This window comes from Ceratotherium simum, chromosome 5 (assembly GCF_057802395.1).
Source record: "Ceratotherium simum simum isolate JZ-2026a chromosome 5, ASM5780239v1, whole genome shotgun sequence".
Classification (NCBI taxonomy): domain Eukaryota; kingdom Metazoa; phylum Chordata; class Mammalia; order Perissodactyla; family Rhinocerotidae; genus Ceratotherium; species Ceratotherium simum.
The window spans coordinates 85,965,814-85,993,318 of NC_141904.1; the positions used below are offsets into that span (position 1 = coordinate 85,965,814).

Consider the following 27,505-nt stretch of genomic DNA (forward strand, 5'->3'; position numbering starts at 1 on the left):
GGGAGATATTTTCAAGGCGATAGAGATATTTTGTAAATAATACACTTCTTTTGTGTTGGAGGTAAAGCAGAGGCTGAAAAGTCATGGCACCAGAAGTACAGCTGTTCTGCCAGCCCCTAAGTCAGCTCCAAGGATGAGAAATAGGATGCATTTCATCCCCAAGGAATGAACTCCTGGGATGGATGTCTGTCAGGCAGAGTCGTCTGCAGCACTTCCTAGAAGTCTTGACCTGTCGCCATCAGTGGGGAAGGCTAATTAAAGGAAATAAAAGACTGGTAGCCAGGAGATTCCAATGTGCTGAAAAAACAAAGTCCGTCAACCTGCAAACTGCGAAGTCAGCTCTCTGCTTTGCCCCTGCCTAACCCCCTCTACCACTCACCCAAGCGCTCTTTTTTTTCTTCGCCCAATTTTCCGGATTTTGTACTATCAACACCTGCTTTTCTCTGTTTACCCTGAGGGATCAGTGGAGACGACCTTTGAATAAGAGGCTAATGTAGTAACTGAGGCTGCCAATGCCAACTACAGACCCCTCGAGGGCTGGAGCTGTCTCTTCCTCATCTCGTGTCCCATGTAGGGCCAGACAACTGCATGTGGTGGGTCAGAGTGAGGACAGGGAAATGCACTGGGGAAATACAAATTAAAACTACTAGACATCTCTATTCTTTCATCAGAATGACTAAAACTAGAAAGACTGACCATAGCAAGTGTTGGTGAGGATGTGGAACAACTAGAATACACATACACGTCTAATGGGAATGCAAAATGATACAGTACAGCACGTGGGAAAACACTTTGGCAGTGTATTATAAAGTTAACTGTGCAGTTTACCATATGACCCAGCCATCCACTCCTAGGTACTTTCACAAGTGAAATGAAAACATACATCTACACAAAGACTTGTTCACAAATGTTCAAAGCAGCATTATTCATGTAAGCCAAAAAGGGAAGTAACTGAAATGTCCATCAACGGATGGATGGATCAACAAAATGTGGTCTATCCATGCAATGGAATTATATTTGGCCATAAAAAAGAAATGAAGTACCAATAGATGTTATAACATGGATGAACCTTGAAAACATTATGCCAAGTGAAAGAAGGGAATGATGAAAGACCACATATTGTAGGATTCCATTTATATGAAATGTCCAGAATAGGCAAATCTATAGAGACAGAAAGTAGATTTGTGGCTGCCAGGGGCTGGAGGGAAGAGAGAATGAGAAATGACCACTGATGGGTAAGGAGATTTTTTGGAGTGCTGAAAATGTTCTAAAATCAATTGTGGTGATGGTTGCACAACTCTGAATGTATTTAAAAAAAACAGTTGTATACTTTAAAAGAGTGCTTCGCATGGTATGTGAGTTACATCTCAATAAAGCTGTTACACACACACATACGTAGTGGTGACGGGGACATCACTGAAGCCTGACGCAAGGAGTCGCGCAGCGTGAGGAGTCCCATGATTAGGCCTGCAGGTCAAATCGGGCTGTGGAATCTTGTTTGGCTGGCAGTGTTTGAAAACATTATTTGATCTCTTTGCCTGTAGGCTGGGCCTGTGCTCTCCAGTCCTCTGTTAGGCACACAGGATTTACTCATTTACACAACCTGCTTGGCTTAACGTGTCCACCCCTGCAGCAGGATGGGCGACTCCTGGAAGCCCGAGGAGAGAGGGACGCGGCCCTCACCTGGAATGAGCTCCTCTAGAAGCCGCTGTACCTCGCTGTTTCACAGTGTTATATCACAAGATGCCACAGCGCTGGCCAGTAGGGCTGCCGCACTTCTGAACCGGTGGAGAGTGGATGCTGGGATGGGGCCTCACAGTCAGTGTGAGACTCATCTGATGTGCCCATGCACCGTCTTATGGATAAAGGCAATAGTGGAGAACATTTATGGAGTGCTTACTATGTGCCTGCACATGCGTAAACCTAGTATATAGCGTCTCGTTCAATCCCCACCACAGCCCTAAAGGGGATGTTCTGGTATTACACCACTGTGTACCCACTGGTGGTTGTATACCTTGCTTAAGGCCACCCAGCTGTAAGTGGTGGGACGGGGATTGGAACTCCAGTCCGTCAGGCTCCAGACCCGCAGGTGGCCTCGCTGGGGTCACAATGGCAGGGCCGGAAGGGCCTGAAGTGTCACCTGCTCACAGGACTTGCCCGAGGGTCAGACAGCCAGAAGGGGGCTCTTCAGCCCCGTGACTCTCAGGCCAGTCACCCTGGCTGCAGATCAGGGGCCCAGAGGAGCAAGGTATTTACCCCATGACAGGCGAGAAGAAGGGGAGAGAAACACCACAGGCATTTCTGTCCTGAAGAGTTAGATTTGGAAAATTACCAGGCATAAAGGGGGCTTTACATTGAGAGGATAGAAGGGAGGGAGGAGGGAAGGAAGGAAGAGAGGAAAGTCTTTTCAGCTCAATATTTAGAATATTTAGAAGATGAGTGGTTTTATTTCTTGGTTGGTTGGTCGTCTTTCGGGGTCATCAATAATGGACAACGCATAGGTTCAGTTGCCTATTGGAAGTAGTTCCTGAACTTTCTTATTGAAGAAAACCCCAGCAGCCAGGCATTCAGCTCCCTGAGATCCTGCCTTGTCCCGTTCTTCCTTGACCCTCCCCACAGTGCATCTTCCCCTCTTCCTCCCATTTAGCAGAGACTCAAAATCAAAATCTTGATTTTGAAAGGTTCACCATTTAAGAGATACCGGGTTGGGCTCATTCTTAGAGATAGCTACAGGTCACTTTCCTATGTACAATTCATTTTCAACTTCATGTAATAAGTCCAAAAAATAAGTTGCGTCACTGCCAAGTAGGAATGGTAAGAGTGGCTGGCGGCATTGATCGCCCACTCCCTGCCAGATGCCGTGCTAGCTCTGTGCACATTATCATCAGACTTGCAGGCACATCAGTGTCCCTGCAAGGTGAGCTCTGCTTCCTCCATTTTACAGGTGAGCGACCTGTGGCTTAGGGGGGTCACGTCACACAAGGGCACATAAGTGTGAGCTCTCGAATTCTCCCGTCTTTGAGATTGCATACTTTTTCTTTTTATCTGTTTTGGCCTTTGCTGATGGCTGGTGATAGGGCTTCCTGCAGTTGGGCCAACTTTCCCTGCCCGGCTCTTCAACAAACATTCCAGGTGGACTTATCGCCCTGTGGGTTATATGGGAAGTTCTCATTCATTTCATCTGTATCGCAGCCTTAGAACAGAAAATTGTATTCATAAGATATGAATGCAATTGTACCAATCAAAGGAAGTCTGTAGAATTTTTTAAAATGTATTTACAAATTCCTTTCTCCTCTGTACTTCATTAGTGCAAATGACGTACTCCTTTCTGGTATTAAGACCAGGACAGTTACCAGCCAGCTGCTCTTTCTGCCTCCTGGCCAGTCCACAAGTGTTTGCCTCTCTGGAGAGGGTCAAGGCCGCGTGCTGGGCACAGTGGGCACAGAGAGGAGTAAGACCCAGGCCACTGGGGCGATAAGGCACGCTCATGAAATCCAGTGAATGCCGGGCCTAGTCTGGTAAGTGCTGTGGGAAAGGCTTAGATAAAATGTCGTAAGAGTATGGAGAAGGGAGAAGGCCTTTCTGTCTAGGGGAATCAGGCAAGGCTGAGAGATGGGTAGGAGCTGGGTAGGAAGACACATCGCAGGATGAGGGCCCAACTTCTTCCTCAACATGACTGCACCTACCATGGATGCCCACATGCCAGGCCCCGCAGCACGCACTTCATCTACTTTATGTTATTTAATACTCAGAGCAACCCACTGAGGCAGTTACTATTACCACCCCTTCCTTTCAGATAAGCAAACTGAAGCTCCAAGAGGTTAAGCCACTAGCCCAAGGTCACAGGAAAGTTCCAGAAGCAGGCTTTGAATCCAGATCTATTTGAAGCCAGATCCCCTGCCCTTAGGTTGATTTACCATTTTCAAAGAACTTTCAGACGCCTTATCCCATCTGATCTTACTGTACCCGGAGTTTCTCTATGTCTCACCAGCCTGTTGGTTCAGATGAGTCACCCTGCCCGTAACGGCGAGAACTGTACTTGCTCGGCTCCCCCCTCCCCTGCTCAGCCTGGTCCTCTGGCCACCTGCAAAGCCTCACCCACCTCTGGCGGGAGTCCCCAGGGTGTCTACAGTCTGTTTGCCCTCCATCACCCCCCCCATTAAAGTTCACTGCCCAAGAAGGCAGCTGCAGGCCCACCTCCTCTGCCCAGGTGTGGACCCCCTTTGAGATTCCTTCCCCAGTGAGCTGAGCCTTGGGACCCTGTGTCCAGTGCGTGGCCTCAGCTACCCGCGTCATGGCACCTCTGTGAACCTCGATTTCCTTCTCTGGGAAGGGAGAGGGGTCAGTTCAATTCCACACGTGTTCCCTGAGCCACGGCGAATGGAACAGTGAACGATGGAACCGAAGGAGATGGGTGAATCAGGCTAGGATGAGACACACACATAAGCAATTACAGCCCCAGGCCCTGTGTGGGGAGTAAGTGCCCCGAGGGAATCACACTGTGGTGGGAAGGGCCGTTGCTGGCTGGGGAGAGGCCCATGTGGCAGCCATTCATGGAGGCCTTAATGGACGCCAGATCCCCAGCTCAGAGCTTTACCGGCATTAACCCGTTTAATCCTCCCCCAAAGCCAGTTGGGGCAGGGACCAGCATTATTCTCATGGTAGAGACAAGGAAACTGAGGCTCAGAGAGGTGAAGTCACTCTCTCAAGGTCACACAGCTAGTCAGTGGTAGAATCCAGCAGAATTAGGTGTGAAGGCCCCCTTGGTCCTAAATGCTGTCTTCACAAAAGTAGGGCCAGTCAATTGTGGCATTGAAAAATCAGCTCAGTCCTAGTGCTGCTCAGCCCCATCCCTTCCTGCATCATGATTCTTGGGCTAGAATCATGCATTGTTTCCCCATCTGCACAGTCAGCTGGAACAAGAATTCCTGGAGCTGAAGTAAAACCACAGGGACCGTCTCCCAATTCACAGAAAAAATCAAGTGGATAATCAGAGCTGTTTCAGTATAAGGTTTTTCTCCTGTGCAGTTTTCAGAAAACTCAGGTGCCCCGTGTCCCTTGTTCCTGCTAGACCTCAGTATATGTAGGTATCTGGCTGATCAATACTAGTCATAATAACCATGAATATCAGAGCACTGGCCAACACTTTGCCTGCACTGCCTCATTGAATCCTCACCAGGACAACATGTGGCAGATATCTGATGTCTTTTTCACAGATGAGAGAACCCAGGCTCAGAGGGGGGAAGTGTCTTGCCAGAGGTGACACGGGCAGTAAGTGGCTGGCCCTTGAACCAGGTCTGGTGGCCCTAAAGCCTGAGCTCTTGACTGCTACTTACGTGGGTTTCTTCTTCTCCATTTTCTCGTTGGTTCTCAACCCAGGCTGCACATTTGAAATACTTGGGATGCTTTTTAAAATACTATGGCTAGGCCCATCCCAGACCAACTGAATCAGTCTTTGCGGGAGTGGACACAGGTTGAAGACCTCGGCTCTAGGAAATTCCTAGTGTTGCACCAAGAGCCTCAGCTTGACCTGGAACTAAGGGGAGGATGAGATGGGGGTGTGGGGGGAGAGAGGAAGGTTAGCTGATTCTTCTCCCCCTCACCTTCTCTTCCGTCTACTCCTTTTCCAGCCCGCCCAGGAACTGGCCTCCGGTCTCCCTCTTGGTCTGAGCCCATTTGGCGTTTGGGCTAAGATTTCTATGTGGCGCCTGCCCCACATGGTGCCTCGTAAGCCTGACACATAACAAGTACTCAGTAAACATGTGGAGAACAAATTCATGAAGAGACCCCCTCCAGCCATTGCTTTCAGGCAGAGGAGGTTGCATGGATCTGTTCTATAGGAATTTAAAGAACATACATGGGGGACGAGCCGTGCCCACCACAGCGGGGAGCATTGTGCTCCCGCCAGCAGCACACAGGGTGCCCCTTGCACCTTCGCTTCGCAGCAATATGTATTAACTTAAAAAAAGAAATCCTGTCTAATTTAATAGGTAGAAAATAATCTCGGTTTTGGTTTGAATTTACATTTCTTTGAATACTGGTGAGGATGAACATTTTCTTCATATGCTTATTAGTCATTTGTATTGCTTCTTCTGTGAATTGTCTGTTCCCAATTTACTAATTTACAATGAGAAATATAACTGCCAAAGGGACCGGATACACGTGTCCTCCAGCCAACACACCAGCTCCCTGTAGGCACACTCCACTGGAAGCCAAATTCTAATCAGAACGATGCTTGGTGAGCACAGAATGAGAAAAGGGAGGGGTTGGCTCTGGGTTTCCAGGGCTTAACAGCATCAGGGCAGGCCAGACCTACCACTGGGATCCACCAATCCTGGGCCAGGGAATTTTCCCCTTTTCTCTTTCCTCTGCCTCCCCGGCTGCTCAGCCCTCCTTCAGATGGACACGTCTTTCTTTAGCAACATTTCCACATTCATTTAGGGTTCCCTCTGGCCTAGGATCCCTCCTTGGTTGTATGCTTGAACTCTCAAGGCAAGCTTCATTCCTAATTCCTGTGCCTCCTTGGACTGCCTGCCCACTCCTCAGGCATTTACCAAGTGTAGCTGATACCTTTTGGGGTGTCTGCCTCTCTTGTTGTCTTGACATTGCCCCCTTCCGTAAGTGAAAGCAGCTTTGCGGTGTGTGTGGGGAGGGTCTGTGAAACTCCACAACACTTTCCACATTTGGGACGTTTATGTACTTGTGCATTTTTGAAGCCTTTCCTTAGACTCTCCTAGGAGTCTCTGACCTCCACAACGTGAAGAGCTATTGCTAAAGAGGACTTTGAGAGTGGAGAGGAGCGTGCAAACGGAGTAGCCCAAAGAAGCAGAAGGAGAGGAACCAGAGAGAGGGGCTCTGGGTGGTTGTGTGGCCTGGGAAGGCGCCTGCAGCAGGAAAGATTTCATCCAAGGGCGGGAGGAGAAAGAGAATTTTAGGTGGGCAAAGCCTGGGTATGTCTGGCCTGGAATATGCAGCAGCCTCCTTCCTGGAGGCCCTCGGCTCTCTTTACCCTCCTCTACCCAGGCCTCCAGAGTGACCTTCCTAAACCAAATCTGATCAAGTCACTCCCTCCTTCAACTCTCCCTGTGTCCCCACCACCTGTGGGATAAAATCCAAATTCCTAAGGACAGCATTCAAGGCCCTTCGCAGCCTGGCCCCCACTTTCCTTTCCAGGCTGGCTGCTCTTCCCCAGCTGACTGCTGGATGGTTCCTGAATACGCCATGTGTGTTCACACCTCTGGGCCTTTCCTCACGGAGGTCCTCCTGCCTGGGGCCCTCCCCGACTTGGCCAATTCCTCCTCATTCTTTAGAACCCAGCTTGAATGTCCCCTCCTCCCTGAAGTCTTTTCTGAGTCCCCTCCCTCCTTGGAACCCCGTTGGTAGCAGCATTTACTACAGTTATGAGAGCATCCTGGCCTACTAGACCGCGAGAATCTTGACAGCAGATATCGCGTTTGGTTTCTCTGGGTATCCTAACCTCCAGCACGGTGCCTTACGTCCTAGGGGCTGGATGAATGAGAAGGGGGCTGTTGTAGACTTAAGCACCGTGGGGAGAGAACCAGGAGGTCTGGACTCTGGTCCTGGCCCTCCTGTGCCTTGGGCAAATTCTCGATTTTCTCTAGACCTCAGTTCTCTTCTCTGTAGAAGGAGAGCATTGAGACTATCTGCAATGCTGTTTATTAAGATTTACTCTGGGGGCCGGCCCCGTGGCTTAGTGGTTAAGTGCACGCGCTCCGCTGCTGGCGGCCCGGGCCCGGATCCCAGGCGCGCACCGACGCACCGCTTCTCCGGCCATGCTGAGGCCGCGTCCCACATACAGCAACTAGAAGGATGTGAAACTATGATGTACAACTATCTACTGGGGCTTTGGGGGAAAACAAATAAATAAAAATTATAAAAAAAAAAAAGACTCTGTACAAGGCACAATTTTAGAAATATACATACTCATGATAGTAATAATGATACAATGTAAATAACAATAATAATGTATATAAATATAAATATTTCTGGTACAATGAAAATATAAAAACAAAGTCCTTGAAGTTACTTGCAGTCTAGTTCTAGAACCAAGGAAGCCAGGACCAAAACCTCTTAGAGGGAGAGAACTTTAAACTTGAGGGGACCAGCATATTTCATTCCAAGAAACATTATGCCACTCTTGGCCCCAAAGAGGCAGTGTGGGGAAGCAAAATAAACATGGATGTGAGAGGCAGGCAGAACACAGCTCTAATCCCAGCTTGCAACCCTCCAGCTTTGTGAGCTTTAGCAAGTCACTTTACCTCTCTGAGCCTTGAAAATTGGAAAGTATCTAGCTATCTCAGGAAGTTGCTATGAGGACTCAGTCGGATGTAAGACTCTATGAATACAGGAATCCTTTACTTGTAATCCCAAGGAATGTTAGCTACAAAGGAAGGGAGCTTGGACAAGGAACTTCGTCTCTCTGAGGCTCACTGTCCTCATCTGCCAAACGAGGGCTGCCAGGAGGGCTGGTTTGAAGTGAGGTGAGATCGTGGGTGCAGAGAACTGCGCTGGGATGTTCAGTGGATGTTAGCTTCCCTCCCAGCCTGGCAGTGGGGCGTAAACCCCAGCTCCATCTTCTTGGGCAGAAAGCTTGGGACAAGGGATTCAGAGCTCCAGAGGCAGCTGAGAAGGAAGCACAGTAAAGAAAAAGAGGCAGAGGAAGGCTCAACCCGTGATGATTTGCCTTCTCCCATCAGAAAAGGCTCTTAAACAAACAGCAAGTTTCCTCCATTAATAAGGCCTGTGGAATGCAGATGGGATTTTTTTCCTCCTCCTTTTTTGCTGATTAAGTTCCCCCAAAACCCCCTTAAGAATTTTAATAAGAAATGCAAAAATCAACAAAAGTCCAGCAAACCCTTTCCTGTTATTAAATAAAGGGAAAGTAAATATTGCAAATTGGACATATTTCATAAGAGGATGTTTTGTTTGGGTGAAAAAAATGAGAAAGAAAAGAAAAAGCTATTTGCTTTCTGGCAGCAAATACATGTCTTTGCTGAATTTTGGTTTCAAATTTGATGACTGGGGCATTATTCCTGGTTTGCCTGGAATTCAGGACTTTTGACATCGGAGGCAGGCATACCCAGGCCAGCAGGAAAGCCAGGTTTGGGCCATGTTGGGCCTATTCTCCCTTCTTTCCCATGAGCAGACCAAAGAGTTCTTCAGCCACCCAGGAAATTATGATCCTGAGCTGCAGGAGGTCACACACAAGACAAAAGCAACTTGGAACAAAGAAGATTTTTATGACAGAGAGAAACAAAACACAAAAGGTTCTCTGAACCTCCCTTTTAGGATAAGATATGAGATCATAAAACATATTGTATTATTGCAGCACAGTGGCCCTGCAGTCCGATGGACCTGGGTTTAAATCCTACCTCTGTCACTTCTTAGCTGGATTACCTTGATTAAATTACTTAACTTCTCTGACTCACTTTCCTCATTTTTAAAATAGAGAGAATAAAAGTATGTACTCATAGAGCTGTTATGAAGAGTAAATGAGTGGGAAAATGAGCCAGTGCAAGGAAAGTGCTAGGCTCTATGTGTATCCCATATTATTTCGTGTAGTATGACAAATGTAAAGGAAGAGGAAAAAGAGGAAAAGCCATAAGACTTTATTTCTCTGCATTTCTTTGTAGTGATTGTTTGAGAAGAACGTTAGTTAGTTAGTTAGGTGTTGGAGCACCTGGTGCTGGAAAGTGGGTGCGGCTCCTGAAGGACACACATTAAATGGTCTGTGTGACCTGGAGTTCAGAGAAAATGACCAAAGGAAAGGAAGGGAGGGAGAAAAGCCAGAGGGTGTGGCCACTTCCAGCCAGCTCACTCCCACAGAGGAGCCACATCTTCCCAGGGGCCTCTGCACCCCCTCCTGGTCCTCTCTGTCCTCCTTGTGGGGTCCCCATGGCCTCACCTGGCACTCACGTCTCCCTGGCAGGGTCAGCAGTCACGGAGGGGAGGGGGACATTTGTGGGATGCCAGGACGGGCTCTGACCCTGGAAATACTGCAGAGTTGGACCCCATGGGCCACCATCCCATGACAGCAGAGCCCAGGCCTGTGCTTCGCAGGGCCAGAACCTGTCTGCACTTCTTCTGATCGCCTTCTCCCAAGTTCCTCTCTGGCTCTCCAGAGAACTGGCAAGCGCCATCTTTGAATCATTGATCCTAAATAGGAAAATTCTTTTGGTTTTGTAGTTTTCTATCTTTGTATTTATTTGTTTGCCTGAAAGCATCTTTTTGTGCAAAAAATAAAATAGATAAGGAAATATAACAAATAATCTTAACAGTCATCTATATTCCCACTACCCATATTTACTTCTACTTTTTTTCCTTAAGAAATAAAACATTAGAGATAAAGCTAGTCATTTAGCTTATCTACTACCCAAGTCCCAGAGATCACTGATGAATTTGGTGCATATCCTTCCTGTTATTTTTAAATAGTTTAGCATACCTATAACATATATTCAGTATTTGATATTGTTTTGGGTGTGTTTTAATTTACATGAATGGTATCATAGGATTCATACTGTTCTGCATCTTGCCTTTATCACCAAACATTCTGTTTTTTAAATCTATCCATGTTGATATGTATATGAGTTAGTTCATTCTTTTTAATTGCTGTATAGTATTCCACTGTATTAACTTTTTATATCACATTTTATATGTTCATTCTTCTAGGGATAGTCATTTAGGTTGTTTCCTTTTTTTTTTTTTTTTTTTTTTTTTTTGCTGAGGAACATTAGCCCTGAGCTAACATCTGTGCCCATCTTCCTTTATTTTGTATATGGGACGCCACCACAGCCTGGCTTGATGAGCAGTGTGTAGGTCTGCACCTGGGATCCAAACCCACAAACCTCAGGCTGCCAAAGTGGACCACACAAACTTAACCACTACGCCACTGGGCCGGCCGCTCTTTTTTTTTTTAATTACAAACCACCATGCTTTGATAAAAAATATTTGTATGTGTCTCTGGGCATCTATGCCCAAGTTTCTCTAGGAAATTTACCCAGAAGTGGAATGTGTCTGACTGTTAGTCACAGGGCAGGAGTAGGCAGGCCTGGGATCCATCCCCCCTCTGGTGCCTACTCCCTGTGTGACCTTGGGCACATCATTTCACCTCTCAGAATCTGTTTTCTTACCTGTAAAATGGGTGTATGATAATCCCCAACTCATTGGGTTGTTATGAGAGAATTAAGTGAGACTATCTCTAAAAAGCACCTGGAAGACTGCAAATGGCGGGAGTCTAGTAACTGTCATCATCCATGCCACAGGCTTTTCTAGCAACCAAAGTAAGGCAATGCCCAACCCTTTGCACAAGGGACCCAGGGCCCAGCAAAGCAATGCCTGGGGGGCTTGCCCAGCCCACCCCTTCCCCCTTGCTGTCAACTCTGTCGCCCACCTAGCTTGGTGTTAGCTCGGTAAATAATTGAGCAAATGTGCCCCTCAGCATCTCAGTTTCCTCGCCTGTAAAATGGGATAATAACAACCCCTGAAGGGCTATTGTGAGGCTTAAGTGCTAGATCATGTATACAGAGCCCTTGTTCACACTGCCCTTTCCTGCTCACCCTGGACCCGTTCTCCTTCAAAGCTGTGGGATTCTCCGAGGTTCCGTCCCACCGGCAGGGTGAGGCTGGACTATGCCCCGGCGTGGATTTTTGTTTCACAGCCCTTGCCTTTGATGTTGAGGCTTAGTGGGGTCTTGGTGTTTGTTTTCCTCACTGGCAAGGGCTGCCCACGAGAGGCTGGGTGGTTTAAATTTGCTAAAACATCGCCATCTAGTGGACTCGCTGAAAAACTGCAGGGTTTCCGCCCGTCTGGGAAAAACAATGGGGCGACGGCTGGGGCCGCCCTGCCCTGCTCAGAAACGCCTCGGCTCCCCATTGTCTACGGGACAAAGTCCGAAAGCCAAGCCTGGAACTCGAGCGCCGCCACAGTCGGGCCCGCCCTGCCTATCGGACCTTATCGTCGGCTTCGGCCTCCTGCCCTGCTGGGCCCAGCTCCGCCCCGGCTCCGGAACCTGCCCGACACGTGGGCCTGCCCAGTGCCCCAGACAGCCCTCTCCCTCCCCGTCTCCAGTCTCCTCTGAGGCTGACCCTCTTTCCAGGCTCGGCTCCAAGGCCACCTTTGCGGAAGCCTCCTGAGTCCTTCAACCCTCTGGGTCTTCCCTGACCTCCCACCAACACTTGCTGTAGGTCATTTTTGTATTTCCATTTTTTTTGGTGAGGAAGATTGGCCCTGAGCTAACAGATGTGCCCTCTATTTTGTACGTGGGATGCCACCACACCATGGCTTGATGAACAGTGTGTAGGTCTGTGCCTGAGATCCGAACTTGTGAACCCCAGGCTGCCAAAGCAGAGCACACAAACTTAACCACTCCGCCACCAGGCCCACCCCTGGATTTCCATATTTAAAACTGTGTTTTGTCAATGCGTTGCCCTCCAGTAGGCAGCATGATGGATTAAAATGATTAATCCATTAAAATATGCAAACCCGTAGTCCTGTGGATCTGGATCCTCATCTGGCCTCCACTGCTTCCTACCTCTGAGAATTTGGGCAAGGGAGGGAACCTCAACTGTGAAATAGAGGTGAGAACACCTATCTCACAGGGCTGTGGTGAGAATTAAGATAGGATGCAAAGTGGCAGGCACATATAAACACCCAATAAATTGTCATTAAGGTGGTTAGATAAAATATGGGATACCCAGTTGAACTTGAATTTCAGATAATTTTTTTTGGTATAAGTTTATCCCAAATATTACATGAAGGTTCTGTGTAACATTTCACAGATAAATGATGTTAAGGATTATTGTTCATTTTGATAGATTTGCTAATGATATTGGGGATATATATGTACAGTCCATCCTCATGATTGATGGATTGTTCATTTGCAAATTCACGTACTGGCGCAAACTTATTTGTAATGCCAAAATCAATATAGCGCTTGGTCATTCAAAGACATGCACATACATAGAGCAGAGAAAAATTTGAGTCTCCCAGTACACGCATTCCCAGCTGAAGTCAACAGCAATACTCTGTCTTCTTGTTTCAGCTCTCATATCGTAAACAAGTGTGCTTTTTTGCAATCTCTTTAGTGCCACATTTTTCACATTTTTGTGCTTTCCGTTGGTGATTTCACTGTTTAAAATGGACCCCAAGCAGAGTGCTGAAGTGCTGCTAGTGTTCCCAACCCAAGACGGCTATGGTGTGTCTTACGGAGAAAATACACGTGTTAGATGAGCTTCGTTCAGGCACGAGTTACAGTACTGTTGGCCGTGAGTTCAATGTTAATGAGTCAACACTAGATATTAAATAAAATGTCTTTAAACAGAAACACACGTCAAACAAGGTTATGTATTGATTGGTTGATGAAAATGTTGGGGCCAGAGGCTGGCAGGAAGCTAACCTTGTATCTCCTCTTAGGAGCAGTGGTTTATTACAGCATTCACTAATTCAGTGTTCATGGGGACTCTAGAGAAATACTGTGAATAATGAGAATCAACTATGTGTGTGTGTGTATATATAACATGTAATAAAATTTAAGTTCTTACCTAACAAGGGATACATACTGAAATATTATGAGAGAAATTATATGACGTCTGGGATTGCTTTAAAATACTCCAGCAGTGGGAAAAAGGTATCTATATGGAGAGTGTAAAAGAAACAAGATACCAAAGGTTGAAGACTGTGGGAGCGATGATTTGTTAGACTATTCTCTTTACTTTTGTGTATGTTTGAAAATGACCATAACAAAAGGTTTAAAATACACAGGAGAAAATCTTAGAGGAAGAATATCTTATTCAGTAGCTTTCGCTCTGGACCCTTGGCAGGGACAGAGCTCCAGATGGTGCCACCTGAGGTCCCATTATGGGCAAATCCCATGCCCTTGAGGGCAGGGCACCTTGCTAAGGTTCAGGAGACCTGGCTCTAGTCTCAGCCCCACCTCAGACTTGCTCTGCTACCTCAGGCAACTCACGTGCCTCTGAACCTTCTTTCTTATCAGTTAAATAAGGAAGTTGAGCTGGACCTCTGAGTTCCCTTTCACTGTTAAAACCCTCTAATCCTAAAATCAGTATTTCCTAAATTGGAATGTTCTGGTGCAATATTACAGCCTCCTCCCAGCTCTCTTCCCTTCCCAATCCATCCTGATACCACTGTTCTGTGAATCTTGCCAAAGTTCTCTCTTTTTTGCAACACTCTAACCAGGAAGCTATTCTGATTTTGATTTCTCTTTAGTCTGAATTCCTTAGCTGAGCAGTTAAGGCCCGTGCAGGCAGACCATCCAGTGAACGCCGTGTCTTGAGTCTTTCTACCAAGAGCTCACAATCCAGTTAAGGAGGACCAAGAAACAGGGACAGCACAGGTGCGTCAGACTAGGGCTGGAGCACAGGACAGTCACCCAAGCCAGCCTGAGGAGGCAAGAGGAAGTCCCCTGGAGGAAGAGCTATCTGAGCTGAGACCTAAAGGGTGACCAGAAATTACTGCTGCAAACAGAGGGGAGAAGGATGTTCCAGGCAACAGAGTGTGCAAAGGCCTGGAGACAAGGGAAAGTTGGCAACAGTCCAGATTTCAAGGACCGTCACACCTAGCCCCATGAATCTCTGTGGCATTATTTGCCACCCTTCCCTGTCACCCACCTTCCCTCCTGTCCAGCATGTGCAGTATGTGTGCTGGTTACCCTGGGATTCATATTGGGAAGGTATATATTGGACTCCCTACCAGGCCTCCTTTAAATAACCAGGTCAGGAGAAACTTGGACGCTTCCCATGGCACTTTGGTTGTGCTCCTCTCTCATAATCCTGGGGACCCATTTTTCAGTAGGGGAAACTGAAGCTCGAAAAGGTTAAGTCACTCACTCAAGACCACATGGCCAGTGAGCGGGGAGGTGGGGATTCAAACGCAGGTCTGAGTCCTGGCCTGCTGTCCTTTACACTGCACAGGGCAGTCTTTATCTTTAGACCTAGGTTCGAGTCTTGGTTCCACTACCGCCTAGCTATGTGACATTGGACAAGTAACTTCGGATCTCATCTGTAAAATGGATCTTGCGGGATTGTTGTGAGGATTAAACGAGAATAGTATCTCTGCAGGAGCCTGTCCGTATACTCCTGGAGCGGGCAGCAAAGGGGAAGCGCTGCCTCTGCCACATGCACCCCGAGGAGAGAGTACCATGCACGCCCCTGTCTTCAGGCTGTGCGCAGGCGCGCTCCACAAAGACCCGGCAGGCTCTGCGGCCGCGCACTCGTCCGGCTTTGCGGCCGTATTGCTTGACGGCAGCGGTGTCCTCCCCCGGCTGGTGTTGCCGTGGTAACGGCGAGCGCGTAGGGCCGAGGAAGGTAAGGCGCCTGGGCGGGGAGCGCTCCGTGTGCAGGGAGGCTCAGCGCCGCGGCTCCAGCGCAGTGGAGCGGGGAGGATTGCGTTGCGAGGAGGCATCACCTCCGAAAGCCGTCCGGGGGAGAGCGAAAAGGGCCCAGAGATTTTGCCGGGGTCGCACGGCTGGACCAGACTAGGCCGGGAGGTGGAGCCAGGCTTCCTGGTTCTGCCGAAATTAACCCCTCTCTCCGTTCTCCGTTCACCTGTAGCCCTGCGTACTTCACTTTCTTTGTTCTTTCTGGAAACGCTAACACCATGTCTAGTGCTGGGGGCGCGGACGTCCATCCGACACCGTCTCTGTCCGAGGGGAGCCTCAAGCCGCTAGTGAGGTTGATGGGGGTGCCACTCAAGGAGACCAGCAAAGGGATAAGTTACGACAGGGAGTTAAGCATTTGTTGGGCCCTTAACACTTTTTTGGCCTGTGTGCAGTCGTTTATTGCAGTTGCAGCTGCTGTCTGGCTAGCACTTTCCACGTGGTACGCCCAGTACGAGGCGCCTTCCTACAATTACCCATTTAATCCTCACAGCAGCCTTCAAAGGTTTATCGTTTGTTTATTTATGTCTTAGTCTCGGGTTCTAACTTGCAAGCTCCCCTGAGGCAAGGTTGTTTACCTGTCCCTTTCATCCTTACCTTCACTAGCCCAGGACGTGCACAGTTGGAGCTTCAAACGTTTTTAAATTGGGAGAAGGTGAGCTTTGCTGTGTGGGAGAGTTTAACCAGGCTTGTTTGGCAAGGTGGTCCCAGGGGTTTGGAAAATTAAATAGAGCTACCTTCTCCCTTTTTATTTTGCTTTTGCTTTTTTTGAATAAACATTTACTGAGCACCCCGAAAAGTTGTTAGCTTGTCTGCTCAAGGGCAGAATACGGAACAAGCCCTGCTTTTGATAGAAAGGTAAATATACTTAACACTACAGGCATCTGGAGTCAAGTATGCCAAGTTTTGGGAAAGGAAAAGTAACAGTCCCTTATAGATGCATAGTACTCAGCCCCTCTGAGTCCGTTTCCTCATCTGTACAATGGGAATAGTAATACCTCAGGGGGCTGTTGGAATTGAGTTTGAATAGGCCATTCTGTCACCAGTGGTTGGCAGCTTTGGTTACATGTTGAAATCACCTGGGTCTCACCCTAGAATTTCTGATGTAATTGCAGGTAAGACCTCAGTATTAGGAGTTATAAATTTACGCAGGTGATTCTAAGGGCAGCTGAACTTGAGAGCCATTGTTGTATACCACCCCAGGTTAATTTTCTTAATCTCTTTTCAGTTGTCATTCTCGCTGCTTAAGAATGTGCACTGGCTCCAAGTGTAAATCAGCCTTCGCATCCCAAAACCCCTGACAGCTGGCCCAGTTCTTCCTATACATCTGTGTGTGCTTCACACATGGTCCTCTTTTAGGCCAGTCTTCTTACCATGCCCTGTCTCCTTGCCTTACTAACATCTTATCTTCCCTGGCATTGGGGCTTTGAGCAAATGACTTGCTCTCCCTAGGCTTCAGTTTCCTTGTCCGTGAAATGAGCATAGTAGTACCCATGTGTGTAGCATATGGCACAGTCAGTGCCTAGCAAGTTGTACCTACTGATGATGGTTACCAATTTTACTCACATCCCACATCTTACATCATGCTGTTCTCCTATCATGGTGCTAAAGAAACATTTCTTAAATGCCTATTGCAGATATGGAGAATAGCGAATTCAGTCCTTTCTCCTTGGCTGTGCGTTCCAAGTTCAGCACAAGACAAGTCTTCCACAAAACTGTGAAACTAGAGATTATCTGGTTTGTCTTATTGAATTTTTTTAAATGACAGCTTTATTGAGAGATCATTCACATACCATAAAATTCACCCTTGTACAATTCAGTGATTTTAATATATTCACAGAGTTTTGCAGCCATCACCATCACTGCAATCTAACTTTAAAACATTTTCATCACTCCAAAATAAACCCCATAACTATTAGCAGTCACTCCCCATTTCTCCCTTCCCCTAACACCTGGCAATCACTCATCTACTTTATATCTCTATGGATTTGCCTATTCTGGACATTTCACATTAGTGGTCTTATACAATATGTGGTCTTTTGTGACTGGCTTCTTTTGCTTAGCATAATGCTTACAAGGTTCTTGTACATTGTGGCGTGTATCTGTACTTCATTCCTGTATTGCTGATGATATTCCATTCTATGGATAGACCACATTTTGTTCATTCATCTATTGTGGACATTTGGATGTTTCACCTTTTGGTTATGAATAATATGCTGTGAACGTTCACCTACAAATTCTTACGTAATCGTACTTTTTCAGTTCTCTTGTATCTATGCTTAGTAGTAGAATTGCTGGATCATGTGGTTACTCTGTTTAACATTTGAGTAACTTCCAGACTGTTTTCCAGTCCTGTTCAATTTGAAGATGAAGAAACTGGGCTCAGAGAGCTGAAGTGGGTTGTGCAAGGTCACATGATAATAATGGCAGCTTTGCATATATGGGAGACCTACTGTGAGCCAAATTCTTGGTGTGCATGCTGTCACATGGGCAGAGGTGACACTAGATCCCGAATTTTGAGGTTTTGTGAAAAACAGTGTTTTGTGGCAGGAACCCTCCTATCACACACACTTGGGTTGGAGTACAGAGTTCTTGCTGTCAAGTGTCATAGCTCATTCCTGCTTTTTTTAGAGTATAACAGCAATCTGAAAGGGAAAATCCTGAGCAAACCAGGCAAATTAAAATATAACTTTTCATTTTTGCTTATTTGACAGAATTTAATTGCAAGTCCTTGAAGTTAGCCATTAAACGTTTTCTCTTTTTTTAAAATCCCAAATGTAATATGTACAAGTCAAATACTAATCAGAGGTTAATTTATAAAAATGAAAATCTCATAAAACTCCAAATCGTTCCTGGAAATCCCTAAAAGTTCCTCACTAGAGACCCACATCCTGCCTCAAAAAAGCCAACACAGCATTGTTTATTTTGCTTTGGAATAAATTGCCGTTTCTTCAACTGAATGCTAAATGCAGTAGTTGGCTTGGGTTGAGGGATAAGTCGGCGAGTGAAAATCTAGTTAAAATGTCCCTGGAAGAAAATTTCTTGATTGCCCATTAACGCGCAGTGTGCAGGGTTTTGTTATGAACACTATACAGCAATATGTGTGCAGATGTGTGTGTATATATACAATGTGTACTGTCGTGCTTGGTATGTAATTCCATTGGGGGGTCTTATTTAGAAATTATTCTAGCGTTTTGCTGCTTGGAATACTTTGGCAATACTATGAAGGTTCCAACTTGCTGATTCTTATTTTTCATAGTTATCTTTGTAATTGATCTCTTCCTTTGTGTTTTTCTTTGTCCTCATTTAATTCCTCAACTTCTTTGTGAGAGTAGCTAAAGGTATCATCACACATTGGACGAGGCTCTTAATTTCTTTTTAATGGTCATGAACCCTTAAAACCGCTCGCCTTCCTTCCTCAGGTTTTGCACCTTCCTCAGCTGTTTCAGGCTTGGGTGTGTCCACCCAGTGGGGTGCTGCATGTGGGAGTGTAGTGAGCACGTAAATCACCAGTCTTACTTTTATCCTTTTGAGGGCTTGGAGCCGTGTAGGTTAAACGTGGGTGATGGGCCGGCCCCGTGGCTTAGTGGTGTGCGCGCTCCGCTGCTGGCGGCCTGGGTTCGCATCCCGGGCGCGCACTGATGCACTGCTACTCCGGCCATGCTGAGGCCGCGTCCCACATACAGCAACTAGAAGGATGGCAGCTATGACATACAACTATTTACTGGGGCTTTGAGGGAAAAATAAATAAATAAATAAAATTAAAAAAAAAAAAAACAAACACGTGAGTGATGCAGCTCTGCTGTATCTTCAAGCACCAGATATGTTCTCAGCTGAAATCACGCCCAGTCCCAGGACTGAGGGAGCAGCAGGTTCAAGTCTCCCGTCTTATTTCAGGGCATCTGCTTGTAGAGTGGAGTGGCTGGCCCAGTCTCATGCACTGTTTACTTCTTTCTTTCTCTTGCGTCGGATTGTTACCCTCAGTTAAATGCATCTGCTGTGGCTCTATGTCTTTATCGTACAGTACACTCAACTTTACTTCCTTCCTTTAGCCCTTATTGAACTGCAGCCTGTTGTGCTACCTCCGACTTGCTTTTGTATCATTGTGTGCTTGTTTTGTCTCCTAGGGTTGAGTGTAAGGCCTGGAAGGGAGAGGTACTGACTTCGGCTTCCTTTACTCCCTTGTAGTGCTGGGTGCACAGTAAGTAATTTCACAATTGTCCATAACCCTTCAGCTTCTAGCCCTGAGAAACAGAGAGCCCTCAGAAAAAAGGGACAGACGCTGCCTGTGCTTGCAGCAGAACCGGAGAGAAGAGCACGGGCTTTGGAGTTAACAAACCTGGGTCATCCATTGCCACCACTCTCTAGGGCTTTATATGAAATCTCACTAACTTGACTCTGTTTCCTCATCTGTAGAATGGTGTTGATAGTGCTTACCCGTTAATAACAGTTATAGCAAATACATGCATAGCACTCAGCGCGTGCCGGGTACTGTTCTAAGCACTCTATGGGTTTTAACTATAAGATAGAGTCTCTTTTTATCCTTATTTTGCAAATGAGGAAACCAAAGCACGGAGAGATTAGGTAACTTTTGCCCAAATTCACACGGCTAGGAAGTGGTGAAGCTGATCCCAACCCTGGCCGTCTGGCTTAGAGCCCCTACTCTTAGCCGCTGGCCTTTGGTGGTACATGATAGGCCCTTAAAGTGACAGCTGCTACTGTTATTGTTGTTATTATTTATTAATTCACCTTAAAAATTGGAGAAGATAGACCTAATATTTGGAATGTATTTTAAGGTCCTTTTTTGGAAAATGAAGTACTCACTAGATTGAATTCTTTGAGGACAGAGTCTCTTTTGGTTTTATCTGTGGATGCCCGGCACGCCTGATTACTAGGAGCCCCTGTAGGTACTCAGTAACTGTCGGCCTAGCCAAAGAATGGGAGTGATCCTAACAGGCAGCAATCCCATTGTGCTTGCTTTCAGGAGACCTTTGCAGAGCATTACGACTTTGGGCATGTCACTTGGCCTCAGTCTTGTCGGCTATAGTTAGAGAGGCATTGTTGTGAGAATTAATGGTGATATTCTAGGTGGGTGGGGTTTGCACTGCTTGTACAAAGTAGTCTCACTGTGTCTCTTAGTTCACTGCTTTATAAATATTTTATTATTCCCCGCAGACCACAAAGTTTTCTGAGCCTGGGTATAAATGCTCTTGTATTTTTGATCAGTGTAGCTATTGATTGACTGTCTTTCTTTCTTCTTATTGTCTACTCTTTAAAGAACAGTTACCCTTGAAAAATGGCGGAAGCAGTTTTCCATGCCCCAAAGAGGAAAAGAAGAGTATATGAGAATTATGAGTCTCCATTGCCAATCCCTTTTGGTCAGGACTGTGGTCCTAAGAAAGAATTCAAGATATTCCGTGCCGAAATGATACACAACAATGTAATCGTGAGGGATGCGGAAGATATTGAGCAGCTGTATGGGAAAGTAAGTGCAGGTGGTCTTGTTGTGGCTACTTCCTGACAGCCCTCTCTCCTTCTCCCTGTCCCATCCACCTCCCAAAACAGACCATAGATGACGTGTATTCTTTACTTGCAGTTTGGTCCAGTGTAGGAACAGTGCAACTTGAATCAGGTGCCCCAAAGCCATACGTTATGAGGATAACACCCCCACCTGCAAACCCACAATCCAGCAGTGTAGTAGGGTCAGTGTATTGACCGTTCTTGTCTTTCAATTATAAAAGCAATGCATGTTCACTGTAAAAAAAAAAACAAACAACATTTTGAGCACTTTACAGAAATGTAATGGGTAAAAAGTTGAAATTCCCCGCTCACTCCCATTCCATCCCCAGAGGTAGCCGCAGAGCAGCATATTGTTCTGGCTTGTGGACAAATCAGATGAGGCTGCAGCATGGACTCTGGCTCCTTGTCTGCTCTCTCTCTTGGTTGGGGACCTCTTCTTAGGTGAGGATGAGTTCTAGTTTTTGCTGTTTTCCATCAGTGACAGGTTTGGGTTGAAATTGTTAGCTTGCTTTTTTTTGTTTTGTTTTCTTTTTACCCCATAGCCAATTCATCACTAGGGGCATTTTTTTAAACAGCTTTATTGAGGTTTAATTTACAGCTGTAAAATTCACTCATTCTAAGTGTACAATTCAATGACTGCAGTAAATTCATAGAGTTGTGCAACCACCACCACAATCCAGTTTTAAAGCATTCTCGTCACCAAAAAATTTCCTTTGTGCCCGTTGCACTTAATCCCTGCTCCCACTCCCAGCTGAGGCATGCACTGATTCACTTCCTGTCTCTATAAATATGCCTTCTCGGGATGTTTCATATATGATATACATGTTTTAGCCACCTTCCCTGGTGGGATGTGGGTGGCATTGACCCTGGTGAGGTGGGGGTTTAGGCTAAGGGCAGTCTCTCTCCACATTCACGATGTGTAACATTAAGCAAGAGGCTTTGTGAAATACTTGATACATTATTTATTCTAATTGTTAAATCTAGGTGGAGGGTAAAGGGTGTTCATTTTATTATTTCAATTTCCTATGGGTTTAAATATTTTATAATTTTAAAAAATAAGGGGAGAAAATCAGTGTTGTTTTGGAATCGGTGGGAAGGAGAGGAATACTTCACTTCTGGGACCCAGAGAATCCGAGAAGTGTTTTATGCCTGATGAGCTGGGCTCCTGCTTTCGGGCACGGTGCTCCTGACCCTGGAGGGAAGAAGGAAGCCTGCCTCAGCCCGCCCCGTTGCCTTCAGCTTACCAGACCTAGAGTGAAATCGTTGGTTTCGAGGCAAATGAGATGTACTAAAAATTTGCTAATGCTCTTCAAACCATCAGAAAGATAAATGCTGAGATCTTCATTAGTAATCATCAATTAGAGGGAAGATGTAAAACTGTGAAAAGTAGAATGAATCTCTTGTTAACTCAAATAGTTATTCTCCCTCAGATAAAATATTGGTAACTAAACGTGAGCTAACTTTGTTTTCTCTCTTCCCGGAAGGGTTATTTTGGAAAAGGTATCCTGTCTAGAAGCCGGCCAAACTTCACAATTTCAGATCCTAAGCTGGTTGCCAAATGGAAAGGTAAACTTGTGCATCATTCAGTTTTTTTTGGCAGATTATCATTTTCTTTCATTTTTGACCTTACACCTCAGATTATATAGTAAAATTCTAGAGAAGTAACTTGCACATTGGCAATTTTACTGCTAAGAATAGCAACTAGAATAATTCTAATGAAGGTGAAAGGGTTCTTATGATTGGTGAAAATGTGTTTTATCTAGTTTCTGGAATTATCAAAAGTGTTATTCAGGCTTTTTTGTTGTTAAGCATTGCCTAGCAGAGTACCGTGCATGTGGAAGGTACTGATAATTAAGTACTTGCTCACCTGTATGCAAAATGAGTTTTATATTTTATCTCTAGAATTAGAATTTACAGCACTAACCTCATGACATTGATGTATTTGTTACAACATACTAATGTGTGTAGGCACCTACTGGTCCTCTTTTCTTTAATTTACAAATCTTTTAGTGTATTTCTCTAAGAAGTCTCATGGTAATTATATAACCAATTCCAGCAGGTTAAAACATGATTAGAAAGGATTTTTTAAAACATTATAAGAAAAAATACAAACTAAAATTGCACTGAGATACCATGTTAGCAGATTGACAAAAATCCACAAGTTTGACATTATGCTTCATTGCTGAGACCTAAGAAACACACTTGTGCATTGCTGGTGGGAGTGTACATGGTACAACCGTTCAGAGGGGAATTGAGCAATGTCTAGCAAAATTATATATACATTTTCTTTCTCCCCCCACCTTCCATCCCTCCCTAACCCTTGGTAACCTTAATATGCTTTCTGTGCCTATGATTTTGCCCATTCTAGATATGTCATATAAATAGAATCATACTTTATGAGGCCTTTTGTGTCTTTTTTTTTTTTTTTTTTTTTTTGTGAGGAGATCAGCCCTGTGCTAACATCCGCCAATCCTCTTCTTTTTTTGCTGAGGAAGACGGCCCTGGGCTAACATCTGTGCCCATCTTCCTCCACTTTATATGGGACGCCGCCACAGCATGGCTTGCCAAGCAGTGCGTCGGTGCGCGCTCAGGATCCGAACCAGTGAACCCCGGGCCGCTGCAGCGGAGCGCGCGCACTTAACCGCTTGCGCCACCGGGCCGGCCCCAGGCCTTTTGTGTCTTTTACTTAGCATAATGTTGTCAAGGTTCATCCATGTCGTAGCATGTGTCAGAACCTCGTTCCTTTTTATGGCTGAGTAATATTCCTTTGTGTGGGTATACCATGTTTTGTTTATCTATTCATCCATTGATGGACATTTGGGTTGTTTCTACTTTTTGTCTGTGAATAGTGCTGCTATGAACATTCATTTACAAGTTTTTGTGTCCACATAGGTTTTCATTTCTCTTTGGTACATACCTAGGAGTGGACTTGCTGGATTATATGATACTTCTATTTTAATTTCTTGAGGAACTGCCAAACTGTTTTCCACAACACTTGCACCATTTTACATTCCCATCAGCAATGCACAGAGTTTCAATTTCTCTACATCCTCGCCAACACTTGTTATTATCTGTTTTGTGTGTGTGTGTGTGTGTGTGTGTTTTGGTGAGGAAGATTGGCCCTGAGCTAACATCCATTGCCAATCTTCCTCTGTTTTTGCTGAGGAAGATTGGCCCTGAGCTAACATCTGTGCTTATCTTCCTCTATTTTGTATGTGGGACGCTGCCACAGCATGGCTTGATGAGTGGTGCATTGGTCCATGCCCGGGATTTGAACCTGCGAACCCAGGGCTGCCGAAACAGGGTGCGCGAATTTAACCACTACACCACCAGGCTGGCCCCTTGTGTTTGTTTTTGATAATAGCCATCCTAATGAGTGTGAAGTGATAAAAGTTTTTAATTTTAATGAAATCCATTTTATCTATTTTTTCTTTTGTTGCTTGTGCTTTTGGTATCATATTTAGGAAACCATTGCTAAATCCAAGCTCGTGCAGATTTTCCCCTATGTTTTCTTTTAAGAGTTTTATAGTTTTAGCACTTAAATTTAAGTTTTTGATCCATTTTGAGTTAATTTTTGTATAAGGTGGGAGATAAGGGTCCAGCTTTATTGTCTTGCCTGTGGACATGCAGCTGTCCCAGTATATGCATTTACTTTTTTTTTTTTTTTTTTTTGCTCAGGAAGATTTGCCCTGAGCTAACATCTTTTGCCAGTCTTCCTCTTTTTGCTCAGGAAGATTCACCCTGAACTAACATCTGTTGTCAGTCTTCCTCTATTTTGTATATGAGCCACCGTCACAGCATGGCCACTGATAGACGAGTGGTGTAGGTCTGCACCTGGGAGCTGAACCTGGGCCACCAAAGCAGCGGGCACTGAACTTAATCACTAGGTCACCGAGGCTGGTGCATTTACTTTTAACCCAGCAATCTCACTTTGAGGAATTTATTTTAAAGATATACTGGCAAATATATGAAAAGAAGTAGCACAAGGCTATTTACTGCAATGCTATTTCTAATATTAGAAAACTGGAAGCAACCCAAATGCTCATTAGGAGGGGACCAGTTGAATAAACTATAGTGCATTCATATAATGACATACTGCAAAGCTGAGCTAGAAATGAGGGATCACTAGGATACATTTTTTAAGCGAAGAAAGCAAGATAAAGGAAAGTCTACGTGGTGTGCTATGGTTTACCTGGAGGGGATATAAATATATTTTTGAAATATAAGGAAAGATAAACCATAGTTTTTAAAAAAAATGCTGTGGCGGACAGATGGAACAAGGTGGAGAGAGAGGTGAGACTATAGATTTGACTTTGGAACCTACTAAACGTATTACATGATTACAAAACAAAGTTAAATTTTAAAAAGTAATTCTTTAAAAAAGAACACAACTCAACCTCTGTATATCAAGTTGGTGGTGTAGCCACACGTGGCGAAACTATTTTGAGTGACTTTAAAACTTGGTAATTTGACTGTTCAATCCTAATGGGATAGATGTTGTGTTAGTTATCTCCTGCCACAGTGCTGTTTAACAAACCACTCCAAAATTCAGTGGCTTTCAGCAGCAACGAAATGGCTCACAAGTCTTCAGGTTTGCTGGGTAGGTCTCCTGATCTTGGCTGGTTGTGCTCATCCATCTGGTTAGTTGTGGGTGAGCTGGCTGCTCTAATGGATCTAGTCCAGTAATGGATCTGACTGGACTCACCAGTGTCTGGTTGCCAGTTGGCTGTCAGCTGGTCCAGGATGGCCTCAGCTCGGGGGTGGGGTGGGCACTGTGTGCCTCATCCTCTAGCAGGCCAGCCAGGCATGTCCTCATGGCTATGGTGGAGGGTCGAGAGCAAGCCCCACTGTGCCAGGGCTTCTTAGGCCTCTGTTGGCATCATGTTTGCTAGTATTCCGCTGGCCCGGAGTCAAGGGATTTGGCAGATGGGAGACCTGAAGAATTGGGGCCATCAATGTAATGAACTGCCATGTACTCTAAAGAAAGAGCTGCAAAATAATCTTTACATTGTTTTCAGCAATCATTTTAGAGGTGGGAGTGTTGGCACTGTTATTCTGAGACTGTTGTATCTATCTTGTTTGATGAAGCAAATGAGTAATTATGTTGGCGTGGTTGAGAGCCAGGATTTTTTGCATGAAACATAGTGTACCAGGAAGTAAGGAAGCTATCAAAAACGACTAGGCTTGTTTCAGAAGAGGCTCCTACTGGCCAAAGATGGAAACATTTGAGCATCAATAAGAATAATACTGCAGTTTATTTTAAAATCCATTCATCCATAATATTACCCCCAAAATGCTTGAATCTTTTAGTTCATACTGATACCTCTCTCCCTCTACCCCCAATTGTCAAAAGAAATTCATTGTTCACCTGTGGAGGATTCATTATTTTGAAAACTGGGAAACATGAACTGGTCTTGGGGTAACTGAATAGTTAGCAAGGGGTTGGTTCTCTTTCTAGAAGAATCCCCACTAATAAAGAAGGAATTATGAGATTAGAATATCACTGTTTTGCAACCTCTGATGAATTATTAGATCTAGACATTGATCAACAATGGTGCTGATGACATAAGAAGAGACAACAAGACGTTTTGTGTCTTCTAATGGAAACGTGTGGCACCACCTGTGAAGTAGTCTTCCTCCAAAATTGTACTTGAATCTGATCAAGCCTCTGGATCCACCAATTCACAGGAACACAGAGGGCAGAGGAGCGCGTTAGACCAGTGCTGCTCAGAGTACTGACACGCAGCAAGACCTTTGCACCAGAATGGAAATCAGCCTACAGCTTCCTCCTCTGTGAAGGCGAGGTGAGCTGAACTAAGCAGTGTACTAAGTGAGACGGTGGCTTAAAGGTGGGCACAAGCCCCTCATCTCTTCTTGGACTGTCCACAAGCAGTCTGAGGACAGCAGCGGGCCTGTGACCACCTTTGGGTAACACCATGTTAACAGCACAGTAGGGGTATAATCATCTGAAGCCAGACTGGGGGAAGGTCTACAGGACAGAGGACCCATCTCTTCAACAAATGTATTACAGAGAAAAAAATCATGGCTGGGAAGCCTGTATATTAGAATCAACTTATGACATAGCTATTGCAAGGTATGGGCCTTATTTGGATTTTGAGTCAAACAGACTTTCCAAAAAAGAAAAAAAATATGAGACAATGCTTAGATTTTAGATGGTGCTAAGGAATTGATATTAATTTTTACAAGTGTGATATGGTATTTGATTCAGTGTGATAGAAATACATACTGAACTTTTTAGAGATGAAATGATATGAGGGGTCTGTTTCAAAATGATCTGGGGGCCAGGGGAGTGGACGGAAGACCAGATGAAGAGAGATTGGCCATGAGTTAATTGTTAAAGCTGAGTGATGGAAACGTGGGAATTTATTATACTGTTCTCTCTACTTTTGTATGTTTTTGAAATTTTTTATAGTAAATGTTTTAAAAAGAGAAAAAAAAAGTAGAGCAAATAGCATAATGGCCCTGCCTATACCCATCACACAGCCTCAGCCGTTACTAATATTTGGCCAAAAAAATAGAAAGTTTTCAAATAGTGTAATAATTTTAACAATT

The 27,505-nt window shown here is 45.2% G+C and overlaps 1 protein-coding gene across 3 annotated transcripts in view; it reads left to right on the top strand.

Annotated features, from left to right (window-relative positions):
• Positions 1-15,296: 15,296 nt before the first annotated feature.
• Positions 15,297-27,505, top strand: part of TSEN2 (tRNA splicing endonuclease subunit 2) — a 40,653-nt gene continuing 28,444 nt past the window's right edge. Inside the window, exons 1-4 of one of the 3 annotated variants that reach the window (XM_087431527.1) lie at positions 15,297-15,341; positions 19,540-19,613; positions 20,691-20,897; positions 22,417-22,498. In XM_087431527.1, coding sequence (XP_087287653.1) covers positions 20,709-20,897; positions 22,417-22,498 — 271 coding nt within the window. In that variant the 5' untranslated portion in view covers positions 15,297-15,341; positions 19,540-19,613; positions 20,691-20,708. Of the gene's footprint in view, positions 15,342-15,411; positions 19,614-20,690; positions 20,898-22,416; positions 22,499-27,505 lie in introns of those variants that run through there. The other 2 variants (XM_087431528.1, XM_004443154.3) reach the window with 2 other exon arrangements.